This window comes from Macrobrachium rosenbergii, chromosome 50 (genome assembly GCF_040412425.1).
Source record: "Macrobrachium rosenbergii isolate ZJJX-2024 chromosome 50, ASM4041242v1, whole genome shotgun sequence".
NCBI lineage: Eukaryota > Metazoa > Arthropoda > Malacostraca > Decapoda > Palaemonidae > Macrobrachium > Macrobrachium rosenbergii.
In genome coordinates, this window is record NC_089790.1 from 5,995,622 (window position 1) to 6,016,997 (window position 21,376).

The following is a 21,376-nucleotide window of genomic DNA, read 5'->3' on the forward strand; positions in this document are numbered from 1 at the left end:
AGAACAGAGATAGTCACCCAGACGATTAAGAGAGGGGGCGAGGCAACAGTATACGGAAGATTGAGTGAAAAGGAGGATATATGTATGATAAAGCAATTACACGTTCGTTACAATCTTCTTTCAAATTGACGAAATCATCACCATTATCAGTTACAGCCCCCATGACGCTAAGGGCATCTATGAAATCCCCCCGACCATATCTTTTCTGTGCTTTCACTTCCACGAATCTCCACTTCCCACCAGCCTCATATCTAATAATTTAGTCTCAGATCCCCTAAAACTTTCATGTAGGGCCTTATAGCCATGCAGATCGTAGTAATTTACAATCTAATTTCATATGGGATTTAAGTTATTTCCAGATATTATTCAACTTGACTATTGTTAAGTCTTTCACCAATATCCAACGCTAGAGAAACTGCACTGGACATCAGTATTTCTAAATATTTGAAAGATACGACTTCATTACTGACTTCGCTTGAATATCAAAAGGAAATCAAACTATAAAAATACAAAGAGTACATTGAGCAAAAGCCTCTCTCTCTCTCTCTCTCTCTCTCTCTCTCTATATATATATATATATATATATATATATATATATATATATATATATATATATATATATGACATATCCTCTAACAACGAAAAACAAATTCGGATAAAATATGACCACACAGCAATACTGACTGCTACAAATGGATTAGAATCCAGTGTTAATAAAAAAAATAACCATACAATTTATCCTTTGTAAAAAAAAACATTACATGATTTTTAAAGGAGAAAATAAAAAAACATCTGAAAACATCTTGAAAGAAGCAGAGAAAACTAAGGTAAATGTTCTTATCAATCACGACCACATGTCAAGGTGAAACGATCTCTGTCTTGAACGTTCGCTATGTTTTGTCCTCATTATAACCTGACAGGATATATCCTCCTGAAACCTAAAACAGTGCATGTTACTAAATGACTGAAATATCCTGGAAGGGTTCAGAATGTGAATAAAAGTTTCGGGCATCTGGGCGTCCAGATGAATATCGCCGATACGAGAAAAATCAAGTCCTCCAAACAGCAAACGCTAAAAATCTGTTGTCAGCCGAAATTGCTGCCGAATGTTTGCCCATGTTTTACCTTAAACCTGCACAGTACGCGGTTGTGTAAACAGAGCCTATAGCACCTCTGAAGAATGTCTGACTTTTTAAAAGTTAGTCAAGTTAATAAAAACTTATTTTACTCCTTAATTTATTGGGCGAAAAAATCGAAGCGTCAATCAAAATCGAAGGTTGCTCTCGACAGCAACTTATATGATAAGTATAATATACTTTAGTCGCCGCAATTAAATGTTAAGATAAATGTGATAATGTCTCATAGGGCAATGTCTAAATTTACTAATAACAAAAACTTTATATCAGTGAGATGTAAAAAAAAAAACTTATTTCAATATCGCCTGTGCGTTTCCAACAGCTTCTGTACTGATTCTTGAAAATTTTCAAGCGATCTAAAAACAGTATTTTCAAACTTAATGATTGCGAACACAGTCTGATATATCAGTCTCCCAAAAACTTAAGATTCCGGTAACCGATGATATGACAACACCTTCAGATTCTGACCAGCAAATATCAGCTCACATTCTTGAACGTAAAATCAATGCGTTTACGATACACGACCAAAATGATTACTTTAACCAACCAATACCACAATGAACTTTAGCCCACCACAATCAATTTACGGATGGTCTTTAACCAGGAACGTACCATTCGACGTACCGTTCGGCCATGAAACGGCCGTCGACGAGCTGGTCGTATCCTTCACACAGTTGAAAGATACTCGAGTCTTTGTCATGCTTAAGTAGGGCAGTCCACTCCTCGTATCAGTTTTTTTTTTTTTTTTTTTTTTTATAAAGAATACGAGTGACAAAGACGCCCGCCGTGTTCTCGATGTCCGTCAATAAGATAATCATCGATTACACAACTGTATTTCTCTTGAATTGGGCTTGAGATTCGCCGCCTAGTGGGGATTACTGTGCGTGTTCTTGGGCTCGACCCGCTGCTAATGAACATTCAGCATAGGTGTATGAAGTGGATAATCTGATAATCTTTTGAAAGTTCCACATACACACAAATATATATATATATATATATATATATATATATATATATATATATATATATATATATATATATATATATATATATATATATATACACGTGTATATATATATATATATATATATATACAAATCTATGCTATTTCCATGGACCCTTTAATTCCATACAAATCTGAGAGGGTACTCATATGCATACCAAGTCGCTGTTTTGACAAAGCAGCTTTTCGGATGCACGAACAATACTTCTGCGCTTCCCAGGGCGCTCTTTTGATATTGCGAACGTTCCACCTCTTCCAGGCAATTCCTTTTCCTATAAATGGACCACAGACTTCCTATTTTCAAGTCTTGACGGGCGAAATAAAGTCTTAAAGTTCAAGATAACAGTCGAGCCAGACTTTGACTTCCACGAAAACTTCGGCTCCTTCCAAACCAGGTTCTTGATACAAAATAAATATATTTCGAAGAGTAATCGAATTCGGGAGGTCACTTGGCTATTATACATTTCAACGTGAACTTAAAGTGATTACACACCTGACTAATCATATAAATATGCAAATTAGATTAATTATCAGCGTCCAAACAAGATCATAAGTGCGGTATGTTACTGCTTAAGAAACCAAACGCCATCATCATAACATGGGGAAATATGTTTCAGTGTTTTAACTTACAAGATTATACAACTGGTTAATGATATGAACAAGCAAAATCAATTAACTATCAGCGTCAAAAGCTGACCATCACCACGGTATGTTACTGCTTAATAAACCAAACGTCATCATCATAACATGGGAAATATGCTTCAATACTTTAACTTTAAAGAGTATACAACTGGTTAACGATATAAATAAGCAAAATCAATTAACTATCAGAGTCACACGCTGATCACCATCACGGTACGTTACTGCTCAATAAACTAAACGAAGCATCACTCTTAAGCAATATCCCTGAAGGCCAAGATTGAAAGTAAATAAATAAATTAAAAAAAATAAAAAAAAAAAACAAAACCTCCGAGCAGGTAAGACAAGGTAACAATAAATCAGCCGCTTACTCATCGGAGAGCGTGATAAGAGTAATCCCCGCTCGAGCTTATATCCCCCATGAACCAGATTTCTTGCAGGAACCAATTTCAAGCAGTTACGCAAGGAGAGCAATAAAAAGGCTTCAAAGAGGAAATCCAGTTTTATTGTGAACATCTCGTATCTCGCCGATAAGAAAACTACCCGGTTAGGCGTATGCCAATGGCCAAGTAATCACATCAGCGATTTAGTTACTTAGGTTATTAGGCTTGTACGATTTTCACCGTAATTTCGCTATCTTTCCTCTAACAGTTTATGATCTGATTAATATTTTTTAGGTTACTGTTCACAGTTTCCAGGTGATAATTATAATCATCTATAAAAGTTAAGTGTACCTTAGTTTAACCAGGCCACTGAGCTGATTAACAGCTCTCCTAAGGATTAGATTTATCTTACGTGGCCAAGAACCAACTGGTTACCTAGCAACGGGACCTATAGCTTATTGTGGAATCCGAACCACATTATTTACGTGGCCAAGAACCAACCGGTTACCTAGCAACGGGACCTACAGCTTATTGTGGAATCCGAACCACATTATAACGAGTAATGAATTTCTATCACCAGAAATAAACTTCTCTAATTCTTCACTGGCCGGTCGGAGAATCGAACGCGGGCCCAGCAGAGTGCTAGTCGAGAACGATACCAACCTGTCCAATGAGGAACTATATATAATGTGAGACTCTTTGCTTTCCTGTGAATTCTCCACAGCATTAAACTAAATCCTGTACCTTTCAGTCTCCACATACAATGTCCCGGCTTTTACCTTTGTTTCCTTGCATCACCAGAGCTCATCAGCATCTTGTCAACCACCCTGACTTACACTAAAGAAAACAAATCTTTAACTTAAAGCAAAAATATGGTCTACAATTTCTTTCTTTATTTAGTTCAGCCTTCCATTACTATGCAATCTTTTCTTTCCAGATCTGTGATCTAAACACATCTAATTAATATTTCAGTCAATTTTTTTGAAACTCCAACCCCCACCCACCCGCCCTCCCTCCAACAAAAAAATTCGAGTACCCTTCCATTAATCAATTACACAATATCTAGCAAAACTAGTATTGGGAGAGGGTAGTTATCTATACCCACGAAAAATTATAGCTATTTTTAGACAAGGGCCTCCATGGATTCTAAGAAATGATCCAGGCGGTTTGAACCAAATTTGTCGGCGATATCTTTGAACTTGAAGAAAACACACCCTCTTGTATCTGTGCTCCAGAGATAAACATAAAAAATCTGGTGTTTTTGAGAGACTTCGGAGAATATGGGTATATAATATTGTCAACAAGTCCTTAAGAATGTCATTTCGTTGAAAGAAGGAAGATTAGAACTATTCAGAAAAGCAAGTGAAGTACAGTCACTCAAAAATGTTCTGCAACATACTTCAAAACTTTTCGGGACAACAGCTTGTAATAGTGACATCTGGCAACTTTGTTACCTCCCGCTTCCCTTAAACCGGTTTGTATTTCTATCTATCATTATCATAATTCCTTTATTTCTCTCTTCATAATTATTATAATTCCTTTATTTAATCGTTTATCATCTCTCTCTCTATCTCTCTCTGCCATTAAGTATCCACTGAGTGTTACTTTATTTTCTCCCTATACTTTTCCACTGGGTTATTTACGCATGAATAAGAAAATCTCTGAATTTACTCCCATAAGGACTGAATGGATGACTAATTATAGTTTTTTATTTGACTCTTTTCCCCCACCATCATGAGCGAAATTTTTCAAAATGCTTCGTTGTTTTTCGTAATATGGATTTTTCACTCACCATTTTTTTTAAATTGTTAACCGTATGATTAATAAGCAAAATCGAATAAGAAAAGCAAATTTTTCTTGTATATATAAAACGAATAAATTATTGTTAGGCGAACGAAAACTTCTGGAACACGTTGCAAGACATTTTTGCGTAACTGTACCGGTCAAAGACCATATTAAATTCTATATCAGATTTACGTTACACGAGATAATCAACAAACCTCGATTAATTTAGTTTTGAATAAAGGACTGGGAGTAGCCAAAGTTTATCAAAGAACATTTTCATAGTTAATAATCCATGCATCTTCCAAATATGTTTTACCTGATTGATTGGAGTGCCACAAGGAAAATGTTCTTCAGGATCTCCCAACCCGGAGTTGAGGCTTTCTGTGAAAACCACTTAAGAAATTAAGAAGTGGAGAAGTTAACAAGCATTGTGAGTATTACAATTGTGTGTGTATATGTATATATATATATATATATATATATATATATATATATATATATATATATATATATATATATATATGTGTGTGTGTGTGTGTGTGTGTGTGTGTATGTATATATATACATATATACATACATACATATATGTATATACAGTATATATATCATATAAAATAAATATTTATATTTATAGTGTGTGTGCGTGAGAGCGCGCGCCCTCCCCCAACACCCCCCGAAACAGCATGGATTCCATGCATGCGACATCAACCAAATTACCCTGTTATGAGAAGGGTAGCACTCACAGTCTAATCCCGGGATCCAGAGAGAGTCCCTAAAGGCCCTACCGTTCTCTAGCAACGTTCAGACAAAGCTGGCAATCCAAAGAGTCGACGTTCACTTGAATATACGTTCGTAAAGTGAAGTGGCTATAGGGTGATAGTGATGAAAATGTCAGTACCTTTATAAAAAAAAAAAATTTTTTTTACCAGACTCGAAAGAGGATGTGGTTGAAGACATAGTTTACCAAATTTTATATTTTACGTTTTATACTGCTCCTGACGTTCAGTTGCCTAATTACAATATAAATGTCAACAATTTTCCTATTTCAATCAAGAGGCCTTGTAGTTCCGTTAAGCGTTCTAAATTTCCGGTTCCCACGGCCTCCACATTGAATAACAAAGAGTACGCACTTTTTTAAAGGACACACTGCGCACTTATCTTGCTTCTGTTGGTCTTGTAAATGCCATTGATGAGACCTGAAATCTGGCAAACTGACATTAATTACTGACTCCGTTGGCTCAGGGGTGCCATCATAACCCACCCACCAGCTAATTAAGAGAAAATTCTGAATTTTACCCACCTTTGTCAGGCAGACCTTAACTTACATTCAAAACACTAGAGCATTTTTATATGCGTATGTGTTCTCTCTTATCAGTAAATAAAAGCCTTATCGGCTTATCATCAGACATAAGGAACCCTGAAGATTTAGCCAATCAACCTCCTCAATAGTTTTCTATCAAGAGTTTGACGATACACTACACCCAAGAGACTTCTTTGGAATTCTTAAGTCTTCGAGAGAATATCACAGGTATTTTGAAGTCAAATTCCCCTAATTACATTTCTTGAATGTAAGGTAAGAAGTTATTCGTGTAACCGACAGATCGTGAGGAATTGTATCTGACACTGAGAGAGCTTTATCTGGCGAGCTTCATACGTGGCACAAGAAAATAGTGATGCGCATACGAGGTTGTATTTATATAAGAATTACTGAGCATTAATATGTCTTAATGATTATACGTGCTGTATTAACACAAAACAATCATGTTTTAGAAAAATTTAGACCATAGCTAGAAAGTACTCTTTCTTATTTACTTATTTTTTGGCCCTCTTCCAATATCTCTGTTTTATGACGTAACTGCCAACTGCGCCGTTAGCGCATGCGCTACAAGAACCATTACGTGTACCACATTATAATTTGGGAAGTTCAATTAACTACATATTATAAATACGACGCAAAATGGTGCATATTATTAAGGTCAACATAGACATCTTGCATTGAAAGTTACCTACGGCCGTAAGGAGAGACAACCCAGAATACATAATCACCTTTATGCAACAATGTCATGTTTATAGCCTCTAAGTGGAAGTCACTAGTTTAAGAGATAAGGGACCTCCTCACCAGCATTATAAACCTGCACCTTAACGAATAAAAAAAAAGTGGTTCGTTGTGCCCAACATGGATAAGAAGCAAGAGTTTGTGGTACGGTTCGCAATGTCTCTGCCAATTGTTGAAATCCCAGCTTACGTAGAAATCATTTATCAGACATTACGTGGGTCCCTACCTTTGGGTATGGAGAGTTCTATGTTGACCAGTGATTATTACATAATGAGGCTCCTGATGAGGGATCTCCCTTAACAACAGAGAAATTTTCTCACTGAGGTCCTGACAGCTTTTTTTTTTTTTTTTTTTAGCCTCAGCTCTAGATCATGAAAGTCGTATTGAAATGTGTTTTAAACTGAAACTAAAACTAATTCAGCTACGAGAAATATCACAGTGTAAAAATGTTAATCTACAACAAAAAAAAACTCGAGTTAAATATTTATCATGCAACAAGCTTATAAAATGTTTTGCCTCGTAGTGACTTCCATGCATATTTTGGTTGTCCACCCATCAATTTTCATTTAGTCAACCAAATACTACATGATTTGATTTAGTAACAGGTTTCGTACGAAAATTATCTAGTTCGGGAGATCTGATTTTTTTATGTATTTTGAGAAACTCTGATAAACACCGAAGTATGCCAACAACACTTAAAAGCAGAGGAGGCGGAATAAATCATATGATTACGGCAAATATTAATATTAATCCGGCGTTATGCTCTACACCGTTAATATTGTATGGCATCAACATGACGTTAGATTTTTTGATAAGTGCTTCATAAATCAGTATTCGATCATTCTCTTAGCACCAAATCCCCACAAAAAAAATCCACAAAATTCACACCATCTAAAGTACAGCGCTAACCCAAAACTTCACCTAAACAAGAAACTCAGCCCCCCCACCAAAAAAATAAATAAATGAATAAAAAAATCGACCCAAACCAGAATCGCAGACAATGGTATAGACATAATAAAAGCCTATGTAAAACATGGGACATAAAATAACCAGTTCTACAGTCCTAACACAAACAATAATTTTCACTTCGGCGGAACATATGGAATAAGACCAGCAGGCACTGTGTCAAATTACCTCCAGTTCTTCCAGATAAAAGTGTGACTGTGTATCTATACTGCTAAATTCTGATACTAATAATAATCTTGACTCCTCCAGCTATGTTTCAGAAAGATAACGTAACAAATCGGTCGTGTCGGCTTTGTATCCTTAGCGGAAGACACACGTCTTGTCTCAAATGAAATGATCTAGTTTTCGTCTCATCTGTCCTTATATAGCAAAAACTTTTTCCAATATGACTGGAGAAATTTCCATCCATAGAACGGTAGCTGTCGAGAACACAGACACGTTCATCTACGGCGTGTTACCTGAGTACAAAAAAGACACGTGCGTACGTACAATTGTACCTGATTACACAGAAACACGTGTATCTGCAGGGCTGTACCTGACCGGGTACATAGAGACGCTTGTATCATTTTTAGATGATAGTGTGCAAAAAAGATACCTGTAACTGTAGAGCTATGAGTGATCATGGAAGGAGTTTGATTTACGTTTTTCCTTATTGTTAAACCTTGAAAATCCTCTTGAGGCGTACTCCTCAAGGTATCATTTCTGGTCAGTTTTGACCTTGGAAACAACTCTTAAGGCAGTGTTTGTGCATTTAGCATCATTTCCCAGCACTGAAGGCTATTAATCTTAAATTCTTTCCATTTCTCCGGTTAATGTGGCTGCTGTGATTCTCTAGAACAGGAAAATAAAAAAAAAACTCTAAAAAGTAAAGGTTATCTTGACATATCCTGGTCTAATCTACCCCAAAACAGCCTTAACTAACCTTACCTAATTTGTGCCTTCTAAGACGTATGATTTGAAGTTCTAGCCTCGCAGTTCATTATTTAACCGAATTCGCTTCAAATCACTGGTTTAAAGATCAAATTAAACTGATTAAATCTCAACATACAATTTGAGTACCATGACAAAGGTAACCAATGTCATGTTTGTCTGACTGTTTTTCGCATTTGTATGTCACAAAAACAGTCAAGATTTAAAAAATAAAAAAAAAAATCACCACACGTGATTAAATTTTTGGACAGATACGAATGCAACTTATAGGTTCCAGGGACACTTTAGGAAATGGATCTCGAGGCCACGGCGAAAATTTGCGGTCTCCGGACGCTCTTAATTATAAAAGCGTGTTTGTAACTTTGACACTTATTTTAATGTGGGTTCCGGTTCTGAAATTTCCTTATTCGAAAAGTGCCTGGCAATCTATTGTCTTTCCTGAATCGTTATCTTCTGACTTAGCCTTGAAGTCAAAGCTTTTTGGGTTTTATCTTATCTACTTCAACTTATCGTTCACGTGATCAAAGAACGAGGCTCTCTCTCTCTCTCTCTCTCTCTCTCTCTCTCTCTCTCTCTCTCTCTCTCTCTCTCTCTCTCTCACGTATGTATGGATGTTTAGTTAACATATACACACACCACCGGGTTATCTCCTTCTTTCAAGGAAGTCTTTCAATGTCTACAAGTCGAAAACAAAAACAATCTGCTGACTGTAAAAGATAATTAGAAGGACCCGCTTACTCATCCAATTTCAGAACAAATCCCATCTTGACAAAAGTTTCAGTTGATATCATAACAACAACAATAACGATATACCGTGATGTCAAAATGAGGTGGAATCAGAATGCAATCCCCATGCCACTGAGAGCTTGACGAAGGGCGCTAATGCTAAACATATGTCATTCTTTCCATGCGCAGCTGATCTGTTGCATGTTAGCGTCAGGACAGCATCGTATTTTAATTATATGCAAAAGCAAAAGAGGGAAAGATTGGTGCCTGATGTAGAGCACTCTAAAACGCACTAGAATGCGGAAACAACTGTGAGAAATTGTCATCAAAATGGAGACTACATAACTGTCGGCACTAGGGGATCCAGAAAAATTTCATGGGGCGGGGCACCAATTTTCATATTATACATATGTATACGTGTGTGTGTATGTATAAATACATAGATATACTGTATATATATATATAATGTTATATATATTAGATTTTTTTATTTTTTCCCATTTTTATATTTCTCATTTATGTTATCTAAATCTTCAATATTATTATTTTGTCATTATTTTTCAGGGGAGGGGCACGTGCCCAGTGGGCGCCCGCCCGCCCCCCCCAGCTTTGGATTCGCTAGTGACTGTCGGCTTTCCATCTCAGATTTCTTTCTCCTGGATCACTTTCTTGTGCCAACCGAAACCATTTGAATAAAGGGAAAATGAATAAGGAATAGACAGTTAATTCAAAGACAATTTTTTGGATATAGGGCTGGTAAAAAAAAAAAGAGAGAGAGAGAGAACCAAATGCCTATTGGTACTCCTCGATCGAGACGTGAAACTTCAAAGCAAAACTTTTGATTAAATTCCCGTTCCATTCACTGGTAACTGGAATTGGAATTATTGTTTCGGGTGCGTTTCAATAAAGGTTAACGCGACCCGACGGAGGCCCAATGAAATCAATTACTCAGAAACACAAGAGTAATTACCTGATTTTGAACATGAAGTCAATTACTCAGAAACACAAGATTAATTACCTGATTTTGAACATGAAATCAATTACTCAAAAACACAAGAGCTATTACCTGATTTTGAACATGAAATCAATTACTCAGAAACACAAGAGCAATTGCCTGATTTTGAACATGAAATCAATTACTCAGAAACACAAGATTAATTACCTGATTTTGAACATGAAATCAATTACTCAGAAACACAAGATTAATTGCCTGATTTTGAACATGAAATCAATTACTCAGAAACAGAAGAGCACTTGCCTGATTTTGAACATGAAATCAATTACTCAGAAACACAAGATTAATTACCTGATCTTGAACATGAAATCAATTACTCAGAAACTCAAGAGTAATTGCCTGATTTTGAACATGAAATCAATTACTCAGAAACACAAGAGTAATTGCCTGATTTTGAACATGAAATCAATTACTCAGAAACACAAGATTAATTACCTGATTTTGAACGTGAAATCAGTTACTCAAAAACATAGAGTAACTGCCTGATTTTGAACATGAAATCAATTACTCAGAAACACAAGATTAATTGCCAGATCTTGAACATGAAATCAATTACTCAGAAACTCAAGAGAAATTGCCTGAATTTGAACATGAAGTCAATTACTCAGAAACACAAGATTAATTACCTGATTTTGAACATGAAATCAATTACTCAGAAACACAAGAGTATCTGATTTTGAACTTGAAATAAGTTACTAAAAAACACAAGAGTAATTGCCTGACTTTGGACATGAAATCAATTACTCAGAAACACAAGAGTAATTGCCTGATTTTGAACATGAAATCAATACTCAAAAACACAAGAGTAATTACCTGATTTTGAATATGAAATTAATTACTCAAAAACACACGATTAATTACCTGATTTTGAACATGAAATCAATTACTCATAAACACAAGAGTAAAATGATCTATAATTTATTTAGGGGGAAATTTTTATTTTAAATAAAAGATGAATAAAGACTAATAACCACATCACTTAGACCGCGGACCAGAGAATCGGGCTTACGTTTCTGCTACAAAAAATGAGATACAGTTTCTTTCTCCCCGAACAATTCGTATCCATTCTAATAAACTCTCGCATTCACAAACAAACGAAATAATCCCGCATGCATCCAGACACGCAAACAAATCCGAAACACATACGTACAAAACAAGGCGAGAAAAAAAAAAAAACGCGAGCGAACGCCATATTTTTTTTCACTTCCTTTCAAACTTTTTCGTACGATACTCCGAAGTTCGCTCATCTTAAAAAAAAAATGACGACCGAACGTTGTCCTTCGTACACGCCGCTCACCCCAGCTCTCTCCAGTCCCCATTAATATTTCCTAGTCCATATACCTTTGAAATCATGAAAAAAATTTGATTCGTGCATGAGCGGCCCTCCGAATTATTCAATGACAATCAAAAGCGATCAAAATTCAATGGACAACGGCCGGCGCGCCTCGCGTATTGACTTTTGTCATAGTTCCCCGATTTCCAGTTGATATTATTTCACAGCTATTACGAAAATAAAATAAAAAAAAGGGGGGGGTGAACAAACATGTCTAAATTCTTCCATCGTATACAGGGCTTTTCATTGATCGCTCTTAATTCGCTTTCACGCGTGTGTATGTGCGATTGATAGTATGTGTTTTGTAATATTTGGCCACAGTGTGGAACGTACAATAGTCATACGCGACATATTAAACTCTCTAGCTCTTCATACGTGTCTTTCTATCTATAGTCGCAAGCAAGCTTTCAAGTGCACACAATTCGTGTGTGTGTGTATACATATATATATATATATATATATATATATATATATATATATATATATATATATATATATATATATATACACACATATATATATAGATATATAAATATAAATGTGTGTGTATATACACATATATATATATATATATATATACACAGTATATATAATTAGGTGCGTGAGTGTGCATCACGTCCCAAAACCAACGCGTATCACTTGACGCGAGTAAGGAATTAAGTATCCCCACGGTTTAATCAACTGTGGTGGGCTAGCAACCTCATCCCAAAATCATTTCAGAGAACCGGAAGGACAACTCACCTTCTCGTCAACCATCTACTGGAAAAGAGTAACTGAGACATATACATACATACATATATATATATATATATATATATATATATATATATATACATATATATATATGTATGTATGTATATATATATATGTATGTATATATATATATATATATATATATATATATATATATATATATATATATATATATATATATATATATATATATATTGTATTGATACACATGATGACTCTCAACATCAACAACCGGCTCGTGGGCTCAATTAATCCGTTAGATATCACAAAGTGGGATTCCCCAGCACAACAAGATAACAAAACGATAAAAGATTAAATACGAAAAGTTGCCATAACAACATTGTTACGCCGCCTCCGCCATCATCATCATCATGATCATCATAATCATCATCATTATTCATGAAGTTCGTATCATCTTACAGTACAAGCCGTGGCCAATGGCTTAACGGAATATCACGACGGAGAATAATAGCTATGTGATGAGATGTAAAATCATAACAAATTATATAAAATATGAGGTAATTAGCATAATGAAATATATTACGGATATGTGTGTGCGCGCGCAATCATCAACTATCTCAGTCACGTAAGACCGGTCCTTATTAATTCATTATTTTTTCTGCTCTCTCTCTCTCTCTCTCTCTCTCTCTCTCTCTCTCTCTCTCTCTCTCTCTCTCTATATATATATATATATATATATATATATATATATATATATACATACACATATACAGTATATGTATATATATACATATATATATATTAATGCATACATATAGATTCATCTGCATAAGTAATGCCTAGCCAAGAATATGTTTAAATACTTTATTATAGGTTTTCATCTCTAATATATATATATATATATATATATATATACACTTGCATATAATATATTAGTAGGAGTGATCACTAACATAACTGCTTTTTTTTTTTTGTAATTCTACCAGAGCAATCGAGAATGACAATTCACACTCTACGAAAAACAAGGCATGTTTGTTTACAAGAGTAGCAATCGCAACAACAATATTATCAACAGCAACAGTATTGATAAAAACCCACTCAATGCAAATGTTGACAACAACAACTACAATAACAACAATAACAATAATGACATTACTAATAATAATAACCGGAATAATAACCGGAAAACATAACTCCCGAAGCTTGCTGTTATACATATTCACCGCAAAGTTCTTCCCCCCGCGCCAGTTAAAGCATGGCACTGACATACGGCACTGTATCAAAGGTAACGGCGTCCCCAAACCGAAACCTGAACCCTACATGTCACAGGCTGGCACTGTGATGACGTCACCGACCGTTCATGAAACACATTCGAAGTCATTGTATTACTGACTCCTGTGTTATAATGTAAGCTAAGGAAATCAGCATGATAAAATGAAAGAACAGTTTCAATAATTCTAGCTTAACTCGATGGTGTTTTTGTTTCTTTGCAGTTTCACTTCTCTGGCATCAGCGTCGCAACATGGCAATGCTACTGGTGCGTTCGAGGTGACACCACTGGTACTCCATTGATAGGGCTTATCGTCAGCCATTCTCGACGGAGCTTTGCCCCACGGCGGAATATCATATCGTGCCTCTGCTAGTCTAGGGGCAGTCACTAACTAGGAGCCAACGGGGTCATACGTCTTTCTCTCTCTCTCTCGAGTGCCTTGGACAGTACTTAAAGCGAATACTATTTAAGTGAAACAAACCAGACTGGTCTTGGGTCGGTTTTGTAACTCGTGTTTTAGAAGACTTTAAGAAAATGGCAGCGTCTACAAAAGTGAAAATAACCAATAGACTTTTCGATTAACAAATATCGTGATCAAGCAACTGGCAGCGCTGAATAACACCAGACACAAAACAGGTCACATAAGATAATACCCTACCCGCCCTTCGAAACTAAGTGTATTCAGAATGACCTGTATCTGCGATTGCACCTGGAAAGCCCTTTGCGCCATCAAGGATGCCATTGTATCCCCCTGCACCAGCGGGGAGGAGACCGAGCCCCTGGCAGACTCCTCCATCCTGGACGACAGATCCGCCGAACAGGGTCTCGGGGGCATCGCCAACGGCGGCCTGGACGACGACTCCTTCGCCAGTCGTTCCTCAGGGCCCTGGCAGCCGGTCTTGAGATTCCACGACGCAGTGACGGAGGAACCCCACCGTCAGGGGAACGGCCAGCCCTGGGACGTGGATCTAGGCGACGGGAAAGTCACGGACGCCGTCGACGGGACGGTCGGCGTGAAGATCCCCGGGGCGGAGAGGGAGGACTCTCAGAGTTCGGCCAGGGAATCGGGCTACGGGAGGTCCCTCGAGGACAGCAACAGTTCGACGTCGCCGGAGCCTTCGGTCTCGATAGCCTACCAAAACCAGCCTGATCCAACGGTAAGTAGGCGCTGTTTTCAGTCTTCAATCTCTTTCAAAATAACAATATTGATTCATTGCGTTTGCAAAACGAATAATGAAAATATACTAATAACAACTGCTCCAATATAAATCTCATTAGCGATTCAAGTGTAAAATGCAAAACGAATATGAAAATGAATAATGAATAATATACTAATAACAACCGCTCCAATATAAATCTCATTAGCGATTCAAGTGTAAAATGCAAAACGAATATGAAAATGAGTAATATTCTAATAACAACCGCTCCAATACAAATCTCATTAACGATTCAAGTATAAAATGCAAAACGAATATGACAATAGAAATATACTAATAACAACCGCTACAACTACAAATTTCACAATTCAAGTATAAAATGCAAAACGGATATGAAAATGAATAATGAGTAATATACTAAAAACAACCGCTCCAACTACAAATTTCATTCACGATTCAAGTGTAAAATGCAAAACGAATATGAAAATGAATAATGAAAAAAAAATGCTAATAACACCGGCGGCTGTAAATCTCATTTACGAATCGAGTAAAAAAATAAGAATAGGAAAAAAATAACAGCTACAAAATAACACTTCAAGTGACAGCGACATCGAACACCCACAAACGTTTCCTTCAAGAGAGAGAGAGAGAGAGAGAGAGAGAGAGTGCAGAAAAAAATCAGTGCGACTCAATTATACCGCGCAGTTTGCCATCACTCTCACTCAGGAGGTACAGTTGTACCAGATCATACCACTTGTTCAGGGACTCTCTCTCTCTCTCTCTCTCTCTCTCTCTCTCTCTCTCTCTCTCTCTCTCTCTCCCACTGACTCATCTTGCATTGGGGCCTTCCCATCTGTTTTTTGTACGAACTCTCTCACACAGGGTTCGTATAGCACGAAGTTTCCCTTTTTTATTTATTTATTTTTTTTTTTTTTTGCCGTGAGCACCCAGAGGGTTTCTGGGTAATCCTGAGAGCACCGTCATAATTTTATTAGGTAATTACACAACAATCTTGCTAGTAATACTCATTTCAAATCCCGCAAAAACTTCAGATCACTTGTTCATAAGAAAAAACTTTGTATACTTTAGATATTTATCACGAAGATATTAGTATTTGGCAACCCTGCACATTCATTATATATATATATATATATATATATATATATATATATATATATATATATATATATATATATATATATATATATATATATATAAAGTGTGTGTATGTATATATATACGACAGATGTTTGTGAAAATAAGCTGCATAAAATCTATGAAATTCGCATTACTCATTTGCAGATACATCCACGATTCTATGTGGCTCAAAATAATTAAAAATACCAAGTAAACCCAGTAATAAAAAAAAATTTCTTGAGCAGAGGATTCACGTACTAAACCATTACAAATTCCTGTCAAAATTTACAATACACGTCTCACGCAGTGCAGGACAGTCTTCGCCTCTTAAATATAATGCTCACTTCGTTAAATTCCGTGAAAAACTATTATAAACTACAACTGCCGCAAATGTAGTTAATAACAGAACAGAATACGGAGCCACTATGCAAAACAAACAGCTGATTGTAGTAGCAGCATTCTTTCTCTCTCTCTCAAAAAAAAAAAAAACTTAATCTAGACTTATTTATTGCGTCAATGCTGATTTTCGTGACGGAAATAAAGAGAAAACTATAAATTTGAGACTGATTTAAGATCAGTATACTTCCTCGTCTTCATATCCAGTTCAATTGCGCTGAAGAGACTTCGGAGCATTTTTTACTTGTTGAATTTTGTTTCCAGAATTAGTTTTAGGAGTTTCTGATATTCTCATCTTGTCTGGTCAATACCACAAAGGGATTATATGGAGCTGGAAAAAAAAAAAAATTTTTCTAGCCAAATAATGGCTCATTTGGCATTTTTGTCATTCACTGTGTGTAGGTGACAGAAAATGTGATTTTTATTTCAAAATGAACGTGCCGTCAAAGACAAGCTAGCAGGCACACAAGTGACACATAAAATGTCAGCTGTAGGACCTATAAGAACTCGCGAATTCCATATCGCTTAAACAATTCATCAATCAAGCGCAGGTAAATCCGCTTTACTCGAATATGAATCAGAGACACTCAACACAGACAATGCTTCAAGTAACTACAACTTCTGGAAACACTAATACCCACGTCGCTGTAATGTCGCGCTGATTCATCCTGAGTGTTATGCAATAAGAATATTTCCTCGCCTTTCATCCTACATCGTACAACGAAAAATCCTCCGCTTAATGCAGATAACGGAAGGTTGCTTATGAAGCGACTCAGGTAATGTGACATGTTTAAAGGTTATCAGTAAGATAACTGAGTAGTTATCAGAAAAATGAGTGGTGCAAAGGCGTTTTACTTAAGGCGAGGCCGAGTTGCTTTTTATGGAAGTTCAGAAATACGGGCTTACTTTAGAAACATGTACAAAACTTGTCGTCTTCGTATTAGAAACAAGAAACGTGTAGAAATAACTGTGAAAAGACGTCACAGATTCAGAAATCTTTGTTATAAACCAACTGGTCTTTCAGAAATATATGTAAAAATACCTCACGGTTTGTACGCACTTAAAAAATAAAAAGTTCTCATTTTAGGAACACGCTTCAGGAACATTCAGTCAGCGGCAGCCTTCGAGTTGTAAAGTCGACTTCCGAGTTCCGTTGCATCGTCCCTCTTTCAATAAATCAATATATAATTCTTTGGCCCTTTAACTTCCGTAACTCTCCAAGGTGAAATTATACTTGAAACAAGTAAAAAATGCTTCGAGTTTTCTGTAGAGCGTGTAATGCTACATGAAACTCTCAGCCACGGCCCATGAAACTCTCAGTCGCGGCCCATGAAACTTTCAACCAAGGCCCGGTAGTAGCCTGTGTTGTTGGCATCTGTAGCGGTGCCAGACGCACGATCATGGCTAAATTTAACCCTAAATAAAATAAAAACTATTGAGGCTTCACGGCTGCAATTTGATATGCTTGATGATTGGAGGGTGGATGATCAACATACCAATTTGCAGCCCTCTAGCCCCAGTAGTTTTTAATTCTGAGGGCGGACAGAAAAAGCCAGCACAACAGTTTTCTTTAACAGAAGACTAAAATCTGACACCAGGCACCACGTAATTTCATTGGGGGAGACAAAGTTGGAATATGATGGCATATAAAATTTAAGCCAAAGGCCCAGCGCTGGGACCTATTAGGTCATTACGCCCTGAAAGAGAAGTTGAGAGTAAATCGATTTTAAAGGTATAACAGGATGAAAACCTTGCAGTTGCACTGCAGAACAACTGTTACAAGAGGTTGGAAAGTAAGACAGAAGAAAAAGAATATGATCGGAGCTACAGTAAAAGAAATGGAATGGGTCGCAGCTAGGGACCGAAGGGACGCTGCAAAGCACCTTTCAGTAATGCCTATAGCGCACTGCATGAGGTGCACTGACGGCACTAACCCCCCACGCCGTTTATGACGTCACACTGCAGCAATTTCACGTCAAACTGCACCAAATAATTGCACAAACGAATGAATTGATCAAATAGCTGCAAATCAGTCTAACAAAACATAACGAATTCCCGCATGAGTATCATGCAATGTAAACACATCAACATGGAGAGGGAACAAGGTTGACCGTCTAGAATACCAAAATCATTTCGACACATTTCCGTTTAATATGATAACCGCCAAATAACAAACAATAAACAACGCGTACCTGTCGCTGACGAGTACGGTACCAGCCGAGATAAGGACGGCTAAACCGCAGGTTTTATCGTTTGTTATTTACGAGAAGATGGGTTCTGTTTCCGTGTGTCGATTGACATCGTCTATCCCTGATATTCATTATCAACAGGATAATTCTAGTCATTATCATCATATAATTCCACTCTTCATTTACGTTTCTATGCACTATAAGCAAGTATAAACCATAATTTAATAGCTATTACTATGAACTATCAATAAACATCAATTGCCAACGTATACTTTGAACCCTTACCAATGAACAGTTTTATTCTTACTGAGGCCTTCATCTGCGTGCTCAACATGGAATACTAACAGTAATGTTTATGTAGTAATATATATACATATATACATATATATATATATATATATATATATATATATATATATATATATATATATATACACACATACATATGTGTATATTCATATAGGAAATATATAAATATATATATTATAAAGACAAAATCCACGAAGGAAAGAGAAACAATGCAGTACTGCAAGGCCTTTCGACTTCTTGTCCTTTACTTAGCAGACTTAAGAAATATAACAATAACTTTGTGTTGCATTCCAAGTACATATTTTTTCCCTATGTAATCCCCATCTGTCATTTATACGAGCTTTCTTTGTAAATTTATATTTCTTCAGTCTGCTAAGTAAAGGACATGAAATCGTAAGGCCTTGCAGTACTCCACTGTTTCTTTTACCTTCGTGGATTTTGTCTTTATTTATATATTCATCACGTTCCATATTTTCGTGATTCAGTTATTCATATATATATATATATATATATATATATATATATATATATATATATATATATATATAAATATATATATATATATATATATATATATATATATATATATACATATGTACACATACATAATTTTGCATGCACACAACAACAACATGGAACAAAATCCTAAGTCACTCGAACCCGCAGCCTCTTCACTGCTTATCAATTTCCTTCAAGGTTAAGGTCATCCTCCATGATAAAAAGTTACTCCTCCAGCGATGTATTATTCTCTTCCTGACCGGGTTAGATTAGGGGCTACAGTTCCCAGCAACGCCCTTCGAATGAAAATTTTAAAAAATGATCACAGTGACCCGTTCTCCTAATGAAATCCTGAAAATTTTAAAAATTATCTCAGTGACCTCTTCTCCTAATGAAATCCTGAAAATTTTATAAATTATCTCAGTGACCCCTTCTCCTAATGAAATCCTGAAAATTGAAAAAATTATCTCAGTGACCCCTTCTCCTAATGAAATCCTGTAAATTTAAAAAATTATCTCAGTGACCCCTACTCCTAACGAAATCCTGAAAATTTTAAAAATTGTCACAGTGGCCCCTTCTCCTAATGAAATCCTGAAAATTGAAAAAATTATCTCAGTGACCCCTTCCAATGAAATCCTGAAAATGGAAAAAATTATCTCAGTGACCCCTTCTCCTAATGAAATCCTGAAAATTGAAAAAATTATCTCAGTGACCCCTACTCCTAACGAAATCCTGAACATTTTTAAAAAATTACCACAGTGGCCCCTTCTAAAGAAATCCTAAGTAAAACATTTCATGAAATTTCAACAATTGCTTTGCAGTTTTCCTTCAAGAGTTACTATCTCCTATTAGATTAAGCTAGACGTGCAAGAAAAGCAGTGCTCTCATTCATTCTTAAGAAAAGACAAATAACACGAACTGGATTTTACCGCCTCTCAATTATCGTAACTTCAGATATCTTCAAATATGCATCGAGTGATTTTTTATCTAAAGGTAAATTTATAACTAAAACACCGCATCACAGTAATTTTATCTTTTATCTTTTTTACGTTTCTCAGTGAAATTAACAAATAATGCGATTGGAATTTACCCAAATCTATGGCTGAACATTTCAAACAGATTTACAACTGTAGCTTCGAGATTCATCCTTTGGGTTTGAAAGCCTTTACAAATGTTATTGGCACACATTTCTAAGCTCTTAAATGTATTAATCGTGGAATTTACATAAATTTACGTTTGAATTTACGAAAATTATGGTTTGAATGCTGACGCAAAAACATACAATTTTGCAAAGTTTACGGCTGTAATAAAAAAAAAGAAATAAAGGCTTGAAATCTAAACAATCATAGTTTTTAAACTTAAATACCTTTACTGGTGGGAATTAAGTAAATTAACAACTTGAATCTACACAAACTTTGAGGAAAAATTTTAAAATCAGACGAAAGAGATCCAGCCCTTGACTGAAGTAAGGTTATAGGGCACAAATCAGACAATACACACGCCGACTTAATTCCAAGAACCAAACAACTACATAAATAAAAATAAATAAATAATTCTTACAGTGGAAGGATAAGATCCTCCAACTACATACAACATCCAACATCCCCGACTCTAGCCAAAAAGTCACCTATAAAATATCACGAATTATGACCGGAAACATATTAACCAAGTTTCGGTCCCACCCCCGAAAAAAAAAAATACAAAGAAACCTGCAGTCATCTTCTCTTGCGTAAC

The 21,376-nt window shown here is 36.0% G+C and overlaps 1 protein-coding gene across 1 annotated transcript in view; it reads left to right on the top strand.

Moving 5' to 3' along the window:
- Nucleotides 1-6,346: 6,346 nt before the first annotated feature.
- Nucleotides 6,347-21,376, top strand: part of LOC136832537 (serine/threonine-protein kinase Sgk2-like) — a 33,550-nt gene continuing 18,520 nt past the window's right edge. Inside the window, exons 1-2 of the mRNA XM_067093516.1 lie at nt 6,347-6,474; nt 14,180-15,113. Coding sequence (XP_066949617.1) covers nt 14,643-15,113 — 471 coding nt within the window. The 5' untranslated portion in view covers nt 6,347-6,474; nt 14,180-14,642. The remainder of the gene's footprint in view (nt 6,475-14,179; nt 15,114-21,376) is intronic.